Consider the following 14,826-nt stretch of genomic DNA (forward strand, 5'->3'; position numbering starts at 1 on the left):
TCTATATATAAACTACAGTTACCAGGGTCTCCTTAATATGATCTGTTGTTGAGAAGTGCAATAACAATAAAATCTCAACTGAAAGATCACAGTGAAGGGGCCCAAATGAGTGGCTGCTCCTCCACATGAACCTGACAAATCCACAGGTACTTTAAGAGATGCAGAGCTCCACATTATTATTTGCTACGACTGTAAGGGTAGTAAATTCTTGACAGAAAATCCAGGATACCCATTTAAATTTTATTCCTTGTAACAGCCCAGAAGGTTAGTTTTGGGGCAATTTCCTTTCTCTCTGTGTATATCTGAAATCCAGAGTTGTGTCAGCTCTGGACAATGCAGCCAAAGGAGGCAGAAGCAGTAATGCTGTAATTAGGGTTCATCAAGTCCTAGGGAAGGAGGGAAATATTATAGTTACCTATTACAACACACACCCCAGAGGCAGCCCCTCACCTTCAGTGGGCCTCTCAGCCACACTATCCAGGTAAATCTGATTTTCATCCACAGTAGAAGGTTTCAAGGTATAAACAAGGAACAATCCAATCCTTGCAGAGGAGTGAAGCAGTTGTGGTCAACAGAAAGATATTAATTTAATTACTTGGAGATTACATGCAAAGCTGAATACTGGTTAACAAAGATTTAACAACCATCGTTAGAAATTTTAGCCACTTCATAAACAGGATAAAAATAGGAAGTAAATTAAAAGGTCACAGAATGTGCTGTTTGGAAGGCACCCACAAGGATCATCAAAGTCCAGCTCCTGGCCCCCAGCAGGACACAAGAGTTCCATGTGTGACCCCAAGAGTCACACCTGTGCTAGAGTATTGTCCAAACACTGATCTTTGTCAGCTTGGGGCTGTCACCACTGCCATGGGAGCATGTTCCAGTGCCTGACCACCCTCTGGGAGAAGAACCTTTTCCTAATGTCCAGCCTAAATCTCCCCTGACAACTTCAGGCCATTCCCTCAGGTCCTGTCATTGGTCACCACAAAGCAGAGATCAATGTCTGAAGGAAGCCTGTAACTGCAGTGAGGTCTCCCCTCAGTCTCCTCCATGCTGAACAGACCAAATGAACTCAGACACTCCTCATCTGGCTTCTCCTCAAGGCTCTTCATCTTCATGACCCTTCTTCGGATTCTCTCTAAAAGCTTAGGATCATTCTTATGCTTTGATGACCAAAAATATCTACAAATCAACATAAAATATATTCTGCTATGGAAACGTTTTCTCTGCTTTAAAGGTCTTTCATCAAGAGGAAAGAAATCCTGAGTAAAGCCCTCAGTTTATATGGAAGATTCTGAGCAGCCTGTGGCATTCCAATATCACTCTTATGACCACTTGGCTTCCAAGCATGTAGAGGAGAACAGAGAAACCTTAGCAGGTCCACTGTGAGGAGGACTGGCACCCTTTTTCACCTGCAATTTGCTTTAACACATTACCTGGTCCTAAGGATAGAAAGATTAATGTGATAAATGCATATTTAGTGAAAATGCACAGACTCCCTTGCCAACAAGAAGGATATTTTCTTAAGGGACAGAACACCAGTTGTTCTGCAGGAATGGCCCACACAGCAATTTCCTCTAGAAGTCCAAATTTGGGACCAGCAGAAACTCCAGCACCTCTCAGTGCTGCTGAGGGCTTGTTAGAGTCTCTGCAGTCCTGGAGCTAGAAGGACAGGGACTGTCTCTGTCCACTCTCTCAGCACTCATGGGCCTTACAACTAATCATATTACCATGGAATAACAAGTCATGATTGTTTACCAAAATATGTTCATTCACACTCCTTCCAACACGACAAATTTGATACACTAACTCCATGACTCTCACCTGTCTCACCATCTATATGAAAAAAGAACAGACTAATTCCTACAAGCCCAGGGTAGAAATATGCATACAGGTAACATATATCCAGAAGCATACATTCATAAAAGACCTGGCAAACACTAACTTCATTTGTTAGTTAAATCTACAGTTAACTATTAGAGATGCTCATACTCTCCAGCAGAGCAAAAGGCAGAGTCCACAGATTTGACATGCAACTCTATTTCTACATTTTATTACAAACAGAGCTGCCATCCGTGCAGGGCATTTCCCTGGGAATTAGGTGGCTGTAGACAGCACTATGTGGACCTTCCTCAGTTCATAGGTTACAGGCTGATGCAATTAGGCTGGGAATATAAAATGAAGCAGTGCTTACATTCTGTGAAGAACAAACAAGGATTAAAAGGCTACGCTTCATGAAATCCTGACTAACTTAACTGATTGAAATTCAGGAACAAAAAGGATTGTTACTGGGATATAAACCAAACCAACAGGACTAGGTACACAGTTCATTGGGGCCAAGTTGTAATACCGTAGTGACACTTTAGGGATGAGGCTTTAAGGAAACCAAATGTTAAGTACATATTTGAGTAATCCCAGTCATACCTACAGAACTGTGTGTGCCACAATAATAACAGTCTCACCCAATTCACCTTCACACAGATATAACCTTGGAGTGTAAGAAAAAAGTTTTTATCAGTTTTTCACCAGGGAATCCTACAGTTGCCAGAGATCTGGTGTTCTACCAAAGACAAGGTGAGGGAAGCAATATTGTCAAGCTGTCTCCAACACAAGTATAGCTCATCTGCAATCTGAGGAAAAGCTATAGACCTTGAATGTTACCTGAGAACATCCCTTGTATTAAAGTATCCTTGCAAGAGATGGGACAGAATAGTGCAGGCCACAGTGATCTTGGAGCTGCTGATTTCAGGATCATTGAAAAGGAAAACAAGCTTGGGCACCATTTGCACCTGGTAGGCAATTGCAACATTCTGACATAGATCTCTGTAAAAAAAGCACAGGACTATTAAAGGCTTTTGCTGGAAATGATCAAATTCGCTGCATTTCAGCTGAAAGGATTCTCAGGTTGCACTGATAGTTTGTACTTTTGGCTTCTAATATTGTCTTTGTAACATTTCAAACACTGTCAGACGAATTGAACATGTGTCAGTGATGGAGATCTGAAGACTATTTTTTGTGTTCTACTCTTTTCCTCTGCCCTCTCCCCCAGAAACTGTTGTATTCCAACAAGTTCAAAGAAAACATTTTTGCATTTTCAAGCAGTGAGCTGGTAGCAAAAAATGCTATTCCTGTAAAACTTATCAAGGGGCACCAGACAGCTCTGCACAGAACTATCTGCTACCAAAAAGCAGGAATGTAGTTTTACTCATCCCCTCTGCCATGCTTAATCTCTTTAGACACATTTAACTGCAGTCCAGATGATTAAGAATATTCATTAAAGGGTTATGTTTTGATTTTAAAAGCAACTTCAATACTAAATTTTAAGTATTAAATTTAAATAGTAAATATTTTTTAAAAATTATTTCATAGTCAATTCAAACATTCAGATTTCCCCTCCCCAGCATATATTTAAACTTTCATTGTACAGCAGTGATTCCATGTGAACCAGGTAACCAGATATCTTTTCCCAGTCTGGCCCCAAAGTCATCTCAGGAGCTGATCAAACCACTAACTCCAGGCTTGAAAGAGCAATACAGGAATGATTCACTCCCAGAATCCACTGATTCCAGCTGGGATTAGACCCTTCATATCCACCTCAGAGTTCCAGCTTCAGGTTACAGATGAGTTTGGCCCACAGGTTTGTGATTCAAACATGTTTATACCTGGAGGACTTCAAGATCTCCACAAGATGGGAAAGAAGAGCAAGGTCAAGATTTTCTGGTGCTTTCATCCAAAGCTGAAGGACAAAGGAAAGCAGAGGTTTTACTGCTCTGCTGAGCTGTGAGAACAGCAGCTGCACCAGAGAAACAGTTAAAACTAGTTTAGCGAGAACATGATAAACTTCCAGTGTTTCTGTACTGCACCCTGCAGGCACTAGAAGTCCCTGCTAGGGCAGGGAACTGTAGCTCCAGCTCTAGCCCTGAGGAGCAGGCACAACACACCATCCCATCCCAAATACTGCATCCAGGAGATGCTATGAACAAACCAAACCTTGTATTATAAAGCCATCTTTAATATAGTAAAACCCACAGAGTAACATGAAGAGTTTTACCTCAAAGTTGCAGAGAACATATTGAAATGCATTATAATTCTTGATGACAGAAGACTCAAAGCCCAGCTCAGCTGTGCCCACTAGGGAGAACATTAACTGTAAAATCCTGTTGTTTAGCAGCTGTGTTTTCCTCTTCAACAGATAGCTCAGCAACTGAAAAAAAAAAAAAGAAAAGAATTAACAAGTATCTGCCAAGTAGAAATCTGTATTTCTAAATTAACATATAACACTTCTCTTTAATTCAAGACTAACATATAGTTTACTCAGACGTAGCAATCATGCATGCATGCATTTTGCATAAGCATCATAAAGAAAATGAAGTTTTCAGTCCAGACATAAAATTTCATGCAGGAAGTGTAAGGATGAATTTTTGAAGGAGCTTGGCAACTCTGTGGCATTGAACAGGAGGAGAATACATGCCATATTATGTTGAATGCATTTTTTAAAAAGCAACAGACAAATATAACTGTAAATAACTGCAGTAGGTGTTCTATGCTATTCTTCATGGACGCATTCTTGATTGCTTACAAATGGCGTTAATTTAAAAAATATTAATTTTTACCCCCCAATGAAAAATTGCCAGTTTTTCAACTGAGCCTACCTTTGATTATCCAACAATTTCCACATACTGTGAGAAGAATGTTCAGAAAACCATTTTGAAAAAGTTGGGAGGAATAGAAATTAATTTGAAAATACATATCAAGACACATTTATTACTTGGCTGTTAAAAAAAAGAAGCTGCACTCCATTGCAACATGAGGATCAGTCACATGGAGAGAACACTATTTAGCAAAAAATCAAAAGGAATAGCTCATACACAATATAAAGACAGGCACTGACCTACAAGAAAGGATTGGGCAAGCAATATCTAAGTAGGATAAATATATTCTTACAAATTGCAATCAATTTATGAACAATTTGCATGTTGGGAAAATGGAAAGTTTATAATAAATCATTCATGAAACTCTAATGTTAAGGGTCTTGTTTGGAACCTTCTATATTAAAGAGTCTTCTCTGTTCCTTCAGAGTTCTCTGCTCTGTTTACGCAGCACAAAGTAAATGATACTAAAGTGAAACTTCATACTTGAGCCTCAATCCATCCAATATTTTATTTTACATACAACCAAAATCTTCAATCTGCATAGCTTTCAGGTTTAAAGATTAATCTGAGATGGACCTAATCAATGAAATTCAGGCAGTACTTATTTATATCAGCACAATTCCTCATAAGCAGTGAAGACTGAGCCATAGGAACTCATTGTCAGCCCTACACTGGGCAGTCTGTAAAGAGGAATCTCAGGCTGTATGAGCCAAGGGGAGGAAGAAAAGTTGCCTGAGAAGTGGTCTTTTGTGTGTGGGATCAAGTGTGTTGGTAAAAGGTGAAGAGTGGGTCAGCCACAAATCTGCTGCACTGATTTATTTAGTTTATTAAATCATGTCTATTAAATCATGACCAAGAGGTGTCTGTCGTCACATTTCCTTCAGCAGATAAACTGTTAGAGGTTCCCAGGGACTGTAAGCACAGGATATATCCCCCTCCTAACTTACAAAGTTCCAACCACAAGTGGCTATAACCAGGATATGTTTGGTTCATTCCCACCGATAGATCTGGGGATAAATACCTACAAGGGAAAGACTATAACCAGAATGAATGAACAAAAGTGTGTCTACCTGGTATCCATGGATGTGCCTCATCAGTTTTCCACTCAAGGGGCTACTGTTGAGGATGGAGTTCAGGACTTTGACAGCTGCATACATGGTGTGGTCATCACGGGCCATAGCAATGAGACCCAGGAGAATGGCAGGGCCTCCAACAAAGTTCAGACTGGTAGCTGCTGGAGAGGACTGGAACACTCTCACCCCTAGGAAATTGCAGTGTTACTCTACCAGGAAGTTACACAGACTACATCTATTGTTGGACAGCAAAAAGCTCCGCTCTTAAAAGAATATTAAACATTAAGACAAGTGCATTTACCATGTTGGCCCACAGCAACTGAACCAATAGTCCGCAAAGAACCTGAGAGGTGTCCAGCAATATTCTTAGCTAGGAATATTGGAGTTGAACTGTCCCGAGAATTAATTCCAATCTAAAACAGATAAAAGGCATTTTAAGAAAATCTTTGGTAGTATCAGGGACACTAAAAGTAACAAATGCATGCTCTAATACTTTAGATTATTACTTTTAGACTAGGAAAACCATCATTTTTCATAAAATGTTGATTGTAAGGACAAATATTCACCCACCACCAACATCCCACAATGCCACTATTTTCACATATCAATAACCTGATATTAGCAAAAATTATAGAATAGCATGTGAAAAGTTCTTGTGAAGGCATTAAGAAAACACAGACTGAAACAAATTATTATAAAACCTGAAAATTATGACTTCTGTTCCTGTTTCAAAAAATGCTGTTAACATTGTGCTCACAACTGTTGAATCTATTCCTCTCCCTAGGTGAAAATTAACCTCTGAGTAGAACAAAGTTAAGGAATGAAAAAAGAAGTGGAAAAGAAATTACTGAAGGTAGACAGGCAAGACTAAGTCAGAAACTTGGCTCTAGGAAACTGATCAGAAGCCAGAGAAAACTTGTTTAAGACAAGGGAAAATTGTGACCTCTTTGGCAATCAGCCGACCATCCACTTTATTGTAAGAGCTCTTTATATCTTGGACTGTAGTGAGAGATGAGCACACAGCATTGATTCCAAAAGAAATCTTATCTTCTGCCACCAGAGGTGTGATAGTATGATCACTGCACTGGTCCTCACCTAAAACAAGAAAGACTGTGAATATCTGAAGGAACTTCACTTGTTCAATATTCAGGACAGGAGAGAAGCAGGTGAAAAATAACTGGAGGAAACTGATGTTTAGGAAATAATTTTACGTTGTCTTAACTATAACCAGAAAAAAACATTCACCCTTTGCAACACAGTCCTTGGCAGCTTGCATCACCAGCAGTTGTGCTGTGCTGTGTCCTCTGGTAACTGGTTTGCCTTGAGTCTTTATACTCTCATAACATCTCATGAAGCTCATAAATGTCCAGAATAATCCTTTCTCTCATTCCACACAATATAAGCAAACTTTTTGGACATAGAAAACATTTCAGAGGCCTTCTGTGTTTCTGGTAACTTTATCGGGGCACCCAAAGCAAGTGTTTTTGTGGAGGGAGAGCAGAGCAGAGGCAAAAGTTCAGAGCTGCCAACCCACATTTGGGAAGCTTCTAAAAACTACCAGGTTCAGCAGTTTAATATGAAATTCTCATATGCGTTTCTTTAAAGACTTTTCTATTCTTGATCACACTTGGAAAAACTGTATGTACCTTTATTTAAAAAATAAGTCAAGTTGTATTTTTGACAATTTTATAGACTGGGAAAAGCTGACTTACAAAACTGCTTACTAGTGCTGGTGACACAGCCCTTATAAGCAAAAAATTAGTTCACATACCACATGAAGATTAACTATAAATAAAATGCCCCTGGACTGTGTCACCATTTCCCTTCCAGCAGGCCTTGGTCTGCAGACTAAGCCTCTGCACAACTGCAGCTGATTAGCAAGAAGCAATGATGCACTGGGGAGACAGGACACAACACTGCCAAAAATTCCCACTGCTGCTTGCAACAACGTCATAAATCGTTTTTTTCTAAGTTAAAAAACCTCTGTAGTATTTGGGTGGATTGTGGTAAAACGTTTTTAAAGTCAAAATTTCCATTTGCCTAAGTTCCGTTGGGTGTTTTGATGGAATAGGGAAAGTGCAGGGAGAGAGAGTGAGATCATTTCACAACTAGGAGATAAGATCTTATATGTTGCTCTTTTATTTCCCTGAGACAGGGCATCACTAGAGTCAGATAGCCACAATCTATGATTAGTACTAAATCTGGTAAGAAAACAAGTGGCAGAAAACAAGCTCCTCAGATTTCATAAAGACTCAATGATAAAAAATCAAACTCTTCTGACTTCTACAGGTAATGGTTTTACTTCAGAGCTGTACTTTGACACCACTTCTCTCTCAACAACCCCTTCCCACCCTTGACTTGCAGCTTTTTGTGTGTAGATCGACAGTATTCTGCTTGAAGGAGTGCACTCAGCCAGTCTTTTTACTTTGTTTTCGGCTGGAGCATCACCAAGAAAGATTATTTTGCTCTTTTCAAATGAGAAGTGACCATCCCATTTCATCCCAAGCTCTAGCACAGAGGTGAATGCACCACTTGTTGAACAAACAGTAATCAATAACTGAAATGTTTTCTCTGTCTGTTTTCTCTGTTTAATAATTGAAGCCAACAACATTAAACAGTTAAAAGCCAACAACAACAGTTAAAAAGCCTCTTCATTAAATGGAATGTAACTTACTGCCCTACCCCTCTCTTCCCTGTGCTCTCTCCTATTCTGCAGACATTTGCAGTTAAACTCCAGACTTTGCTTTCTGCCTTCTTTTTCCCTGTTAGCACTGTTAATGCAGAATGTCTCAGTTAAAGCTTCTCAGTCTTGCAACTCAGGACATGTTACCCTCTTCACTCCTCACCTCTCTGTGATGTTTGATTCCTACCTTTCTTTCTAACTCACAGTATGTTACGAGATCCTCACATATCTTACTACAGTCTTGTACAACATTCAGTAACACAGTTTTCCCGACTTCAAGAGTGATCTCTAGACACAGCTGGAGCACTAATAGACGATCATAAGAATAAAAAGAACACTGCCTTGACAAATAAATACTGGTGGATATGAGAATTGTCACATACCTTGAAGTTGTACTGCTTGGAAATTGCTACAATACTGAGGGCCAAGCTTAATGATAACTTCTATGGTTTCCACAGAAATGGCTTCTTCAAACAAGTATGTAGGACCAAGGCGCCAGGTCAAGGAGGACTTTTGTTTCCAAATTCGAGGAGTAGCTATGTACCCACAGACATCAATAAAGGAAGAGGGTTCCATGGAAATACAGCTACCTGGTAAAGGCTGCAGATACTGCATCTGCAACAGAGAAGGAATTCACTGAGGGGAATTCAACACACTCAGGGTCTCATGGGTCTTGTCCCTGTAAGGTACTGCCTGCCACGTCTTTGCTCATGGTATTCTCAGTCAGCTGTGCAACACAATTATTTTGGGCTTGACTGAGCCACAGCTCATTTTCCCACACCAGCCCTCAGTGCTGTGCTTTGCCCTGGAGCTACAAAGGGGTTGATAACACAACAGAGTTGAGGCTGTTACTGAGCAGAGCTGGCAGCGCCAGCGCTGGCTCTCCAACATTCCCCCATCAAGGGGCTGGGCAAGATCATGGGAGGGCACACAACTAGGCCAGCTGACCCAAATTAAAAAGAAATATTCCATACCATGTAATGTCAACTCAGACATAAAAGCTAAGGAAAGAAGGGGGAAGGCAGGAAGCTCATTATTTACAATGCTTGCCTCCTGTTAGCAGCTGCTCCACATGCTGAAGCCCTGCTTCCCAGGAAGTGGCTCAACTGATGGGAAGAAGAGAATAAACCCATTTTTTTCCCCTTTGCTTGTGCACATGAAAACTCACTTCTGCTTTAATAAACTGTCTTATCTCAACTTATGAGTCATTTTCCATCTTATTTTCTCTCCTCTATTGAGCTGGGAAGGGGAATGATACAGCTGCTTGGTAGGCACTGGCATCCATCCAAGGTCAACCCACCACAACAATTATCAACTGCTGTTCAGAAACTGAACTTTGAGAAGTACTGTAAACTGAAGAATATTGACTGTTTAAGCCTAATTTTTGTTCCAAAAACACAGTCAAAAGGCTTGCAAAGAAAAGCCCTGTCTTGACTCCAGATACAACACAGAAAGACAAGTTACGGTTCACACTTTGTACAAGCATAAATGGAAAATAAGAAGTTTTTAAAGAGTGTAGATTGTCCAATTGCATCAGTAAGCTTCAGTGGAGCCAACATTGTTTAGGAAAGAGGGCCATTTATTTTTGCTACCAAAATAATGATTTGGCCTCCTAAACTGAGTCTATCACTTTATTAAGCTGCAGAGAGCTCCAGCAGGAAGTAGTTGGAATTTGGTCGAGAGAAACTATATTGTACTTTGGGGCTTAACCCTGTCTTTAACAATTTGCTGTTAGGATGGGAGACTCCAAGCATTTACTGGTCTCTGACTACTGAGATTAAGAAATCATGGCTGGTCAATATTAAGAGGCAGGAGTTGACACTTGAGTGAATAAATATTAGACTTGATGCAGCCGTAACACACCCCACTTCAACTCCACCAACTAAAAGTAGCCTTTGATATTGTTAACAACCTTTGTACATTTCTAGCCTTTTAGACAATTTTTCCTCACTGTACACATCAAGATGAAGGCTTGCATTAAGTCAGTGAACCTAACACTGGGCTGATCTTTTGTTTGCTAAGGGATTATTTTATTTATGTGAGCTGTTTCACTGAGTGTTGAGCACACTTGCCGTGAATTCTTTCATCAATTGCAATGTTTAGGCCTAGTTTTATTGATGACTTTCAGTCTCATTTGAAGGAAGTCAAATTAAATTAAATTTACATTCTTGAAATGGATATAGGTCCCAAAAGGCATTTCTAAGACAGATAATTTTTCTCAAGTATGGGAAAGAGAATATTTGGAATTAAACAGGTTGTGTTTACAGGGAAAGAATAAGACACACAAGTGAGTTTTGCACGTGCTGAGACAGAATTGAAATATGGGAACACAAAGGAAGAGACCAAGTTTACAAGTTTCAATTCATTAAAGGATTCTACTCAAAAACCAAAAATCCACCACACCAACCAGAGATATAATAGAAAGAATAGGCTGCCTTTTCTATACTGTATTCATAATCCAAAAAACAGATCTCAGAAACAGTATGAGATTAACTGCAAAACCAGGGGCATGATGATATTAATAATAGAAACCAGGGGCTATTCTCATTTATCTTGTGGATTATGAACCCTTCGGGTGCATTTGGATTACTTTTGCCTGATATTTCATGCAACCTGAGAACTGACTGCTGTGTGACAAAAATCACAAGAAAATGCATATTAGGGGAAATACCAGTACACCAATATTAGCAATAAACTGTTGGATTGATATCATCTCACACACTGAAAAACTAACCCAGAAGAAAACCTATCTATTCCTGAGAGCTGAGTGTGCTAGTGAGGAAAAAGACCACTGACTGACTGTTGAAAGGGTGTAAGAGAAAGAGGACAGCTTGAAACATGACCAAATTAGATTCTTGAGGAAATTCCTCCCACCTTTGTATTCCTGCAAACAGCTGTCCAGTCACAGCAGCTTACTTCTCTGTGACCTTTCCACTTTTACAGAGCTTTCTTCAAAAGAAAGAGTGGAGACTCTCTGTGGAACTGATCACCTTTGCAGGTTTTAGCCTAAATCCAAGTCATCCTTGATTTAGAGCTCTCTGGTCCCACCTTGATGTGAAGTACTTTTTATAGCTGGCAACTTCTGCAGATCTTGGACTTAAACTGATAGATCCTCTGAATCACTAGGAAACCCAGAAAATGTTGGCCTAAGGGTATAACTGATTTGCAGCAGCATAACCCTGAGCTACCTGCAACCTAGCTATCCCCAAATCTAGAGAAGCATCACCACACAAACTGCTCAGGCTATCTACATGTTGAAGAGGGAGGGGAGAAGTAGGTCAAAGCATCAGTATAAGATGAGAACATACTTCTGAAAAGCAGCACAAGTACACCCTGGTTTGTACAGATTTCTGACTCCACTCACACCCAGCACAGTGGCAGGTGATACATGTGTAAATCACCATGCTTGGAGTTTCCCAGATTAATACTGAAAAGTCACGCTTAGGTGCATTGGGATGTAGAAATGAAAAGCAATGCAAGGCAAAAATCAGGCACAAGATCTATGCAGAGCCTTTACCTTTGCAGAGCCAAGCATCTGACCATTTATATAAGCTGACACAATGCAGATCTTCTTTGCTTCCTTAGCAACTGTCACCGTGAGATGATGCCACTGGCCAGTGACCAGAAGTTTACCACAGCCAAACTGGACTTGCCTTGGAAATGGGGAGGGATTTAGGACCTCACCCTCAGGTTCCATAATATCTGTAACAGCAAAAACAGGAATAAACCAACAGGAAGTTTCTTATCTTCACCTGCCTCTGGAACACAGCTTTCAAATGTGACAGAAAGAAGATGACACTCTGTGGGTAGAATGTGACTTGATGCTATTATATCTAATGTCTTTTTAAAACTGCCCAAGGTCTGTTATCAGGACCTACAATTTGCATAGCTCTCAAGATCCCTCCAGCACCCTGTGTCACCCTCCCAAATAACAACTGCTGTCTGCCTTGACACTGCAGAACTACTCTGAACTAGGAAAAACCCAGCATATTCAATAAGAGGAGAACTCCTCAGTGTATTTACAGTAAGCTGACACAGAGAAAAAAATTCCTAGCAAATCCATGAGATGAGAAAAGTCTCTATATTAATTTGTAGCTTTTATGAAAAAAGGCAAGCCGGAGTTTTTATCATTATCTAAGGCAATCAGAGCACTCACACAACGTCAGCTGTGCATGAAAAAGTCCCAGCTACTATTCCCACTCCATTTCCAACCTCCTCTGGAATATTCAATCACATTTACATTTGAAGTACCTACTCTACTCAATAAGGAAAAGGGGATAAATATCAACAGGGAACAATATTAACAGGCTGGCATAATAGAAAACATTCTGAGAGCAAGGAGAGGAAATGAGTTCTTTCATTAGGAAGCTAGATCACTCCCTAAATACTCAGTCCCACTCTCCAAATCTGCTTAGTGTCACACAGAAGAGACTGGTTCAAGCCCAGTCTCCACAACTGCACACCACAATGTAAGTGACACTTAAAAATTTTCAATTGAATATTGCCATAATTCACAATGCCTACAGCAAACTTAAAAAAAATAAACATGGGCAACAATTGCAATCACAACTGGATTCAAGAAAAAAACTGAAGAGAAATCCCATTAATATCCTGGGTACTTCAAAGAAGGGGAAATTTATTAATGAAAAATTCCAGATAACAAGAGGACACAGCACTGCAGCTTGACCAAAAAGAGCCTTACCAAGTGGCTGGAATTCCACTTCTTCTGTAGAAATGACCAAAGAACGATCTTGTGGGAAGAAGCTTACAGAAAAACAAACAAATTCTTGCTCTGCCCTTGACATGTGCCTGACAACTGTAAGGAAGCGGAGTGGGTGGCTGCAGTGCCCCAGACCAAACTTGCTAACCAGGAACCAGCAGCAGAATGTCAGGCCACTTGAGGGAGGGAATGCTCTGCTCCCTGTAGACAGGAACAAAAAAAACCAATAAGGAAGTTGCTTTCCTTGTGCAGCCATTAGCAAACTGCTTTCTGTTTCATTCCTCCATACCGTGGAAGAACCAACATTAGATTGTGGGGTTTAATTTCTATTCTGTTGTAGTTCATTGCCTGTATTCAATATCACAGCGATTGTACATATGAGTGTGTGCACGTGTATAAATGACCTAAAGTTGACTGATGAGAAATGACCACTAGATCTCCATGGTATGGAGCACATGAATTAGCAATCTCTGAGCCAGAAACAAGTTCTCAAATTTCACAAGAATTCAGGAAGCAAAAGGTACAGCCATCTCCCAGTCCACCCAATAGAGGATTTTGTTGTATAAGAGAATCTCATTAAGTGACAGTTCCTGTTCCTTTCATAGGAGATTACCCTAAAATCTGGTGGCTCTTACTTGTTAAGACTGTTTCTTTAGAAGCCTGCTTTAAATTTATATTGCCAATATTAATTCATCACACTGAGAAGCTGCACCCAATTCTCCACTTTGCTGAGCAGTACAAGTTATACAGTTCAGAGCTGGTCTGGGACACAGGCACAGAAATGTTTTGAAATGCACAGCTGCCCTTTCTTACAGCTGTTGAATGCTTTCATTGGGGCTGAGAAGTCAGTGCTGTAGGTGAGTCAAAGTGCTTACCCATGCCAGTCCCTCCCGAGACAGATTGGTCTGCACTGGATCCCATGACAGTGGCCAAGGTAGGGAGGTATAAACACCTATACAAAAGCAAGCACGAACCCATCATCGGAAATAAAATAATCCCTGAGGGTCACCGGTGACTTCTGGTTTTGCAGAGTCATGGCAGCAAAGCAGAGAGGAGACTGTCAGCAATAGGACAGTAATTAAATATGTTGGGAACATTGCTACATGGAAGGTAGCCATAGGGTACATAGACTAAGATGAAGAGAGAAGTGAATAGTTACTGTGTTCAGAGTAAGGGCTTGGAGACCCCAGAGCAGCTAAAATAAAAGCAACAGCAGTGATACCCATAGCCTTCCGTGGACATGTCAAACTCCACAAACGATGGAGCTAAAGCAGTGCTGTGTAGCTGGAAGTTCCGAGGTGATGTCATGGAGATGAGACTCATGGCAGTCTGAAGTGCCAGTGCAGATCCCTTAGACAGCCAAGGAGAGGTCCTGACAGGCACAACGATGTGAGGATCGGATTTACTGTCCACCACACTCTCTTCTGAACCTGAAAGATGAACACAGCAGCTAACCAGATCAATGTCTGCAAGTCTTTTTCCAGACAGTGGTATTGCCCATATTCTATGCATCCCTGCTCAGAGCATCACTTCATGCTTTTGAGACAACATATCCTCAGCAGCCTACAGAAATCCTACAGCAGTATACAAAGAAACAGTACACTGAAGGCATTTCAAAATGGAAGTCTATGAGGAGAGCCACAGCCATATTTTCTTCCCACACATCTTCAGGTAGCTCCAGAACTCACCCTACTAAAA

At 40.5% G+C, this 14,826-nt stretch overlaps 1 protein-coding gene across 1 annotated transcript in view; it reads right to left on the reverse strand.

Annotated features, from left to right (window-relative positions):
- The window catches only part of WDFY4 (WDFY family member 4), a 117,306-nt gene that overhangs the window by 74,112 nt on the left and 28,368 nt on the right, over positions 1 to 14,826 (reverse strand). The window contains exons 15-26 of the mRNA XM_062496929.1: positions 14,351 to 14,558; positions 14,004 to 14,080; positions 13,111 to 13,329; positions 11,926 to 12,110; positions 8,792 to 9,023; positions 6,669 to 6,820; positions 6,027 to 6,138; positions 5,723 to 5,913; positions 4,052 to 4,204; positions 3,663 to 3,736; positions 2,662 to 2,823; positions 451 to 542 (exon numbers count right to left, since the gene is read on the reverse strand). Of these exons, the coding sequence (XP_062352913.1) occupies positions 451 to 542; positions 2,662 to 2,823; positions 3,663 to 3,736; positions 4,052 to 4,204; positions 5,723 to 5,913; positions 6,027 to 6,138; positions 6,669 to 6,820; positions 8,792 to 9,023; positions 11,926 to 12,110; positions 13,111 to 13,329; positions 14,004 to 14,080; positions 14,351 to 14,558 (1,857 nt within the window). The remainder of the gene's footprint in view (positions 1 to 450; positions 543 to 2,661; positions 2,824 to 3,662; positions 3,737 to 4,051; positions 4,205 to 5,722; positions 5,914 to 6,026; positions 6,139 to 6,668; positions 6,821 to 8,791; positions 9,024 to 11,925; positions 12,111 to 13,110; positions 13,330 to 14,003; positions 14,081 to 14,350; positions 14,559 to 14,826) is intronic.

Source organism: Cinclus cinclus, chromosome 7 (genome assembly GCF_963662255.1).
Source record: "Cinclus cinclus chromosome 7, bCinCin1.1, whole genome shotgun sequence".
Lineage (NCBI taxonomy): Eukaryota > Metazoa > Chordata > Aves > Passeriformes > Cinclidae > Cinclus > Cinclus cinclus.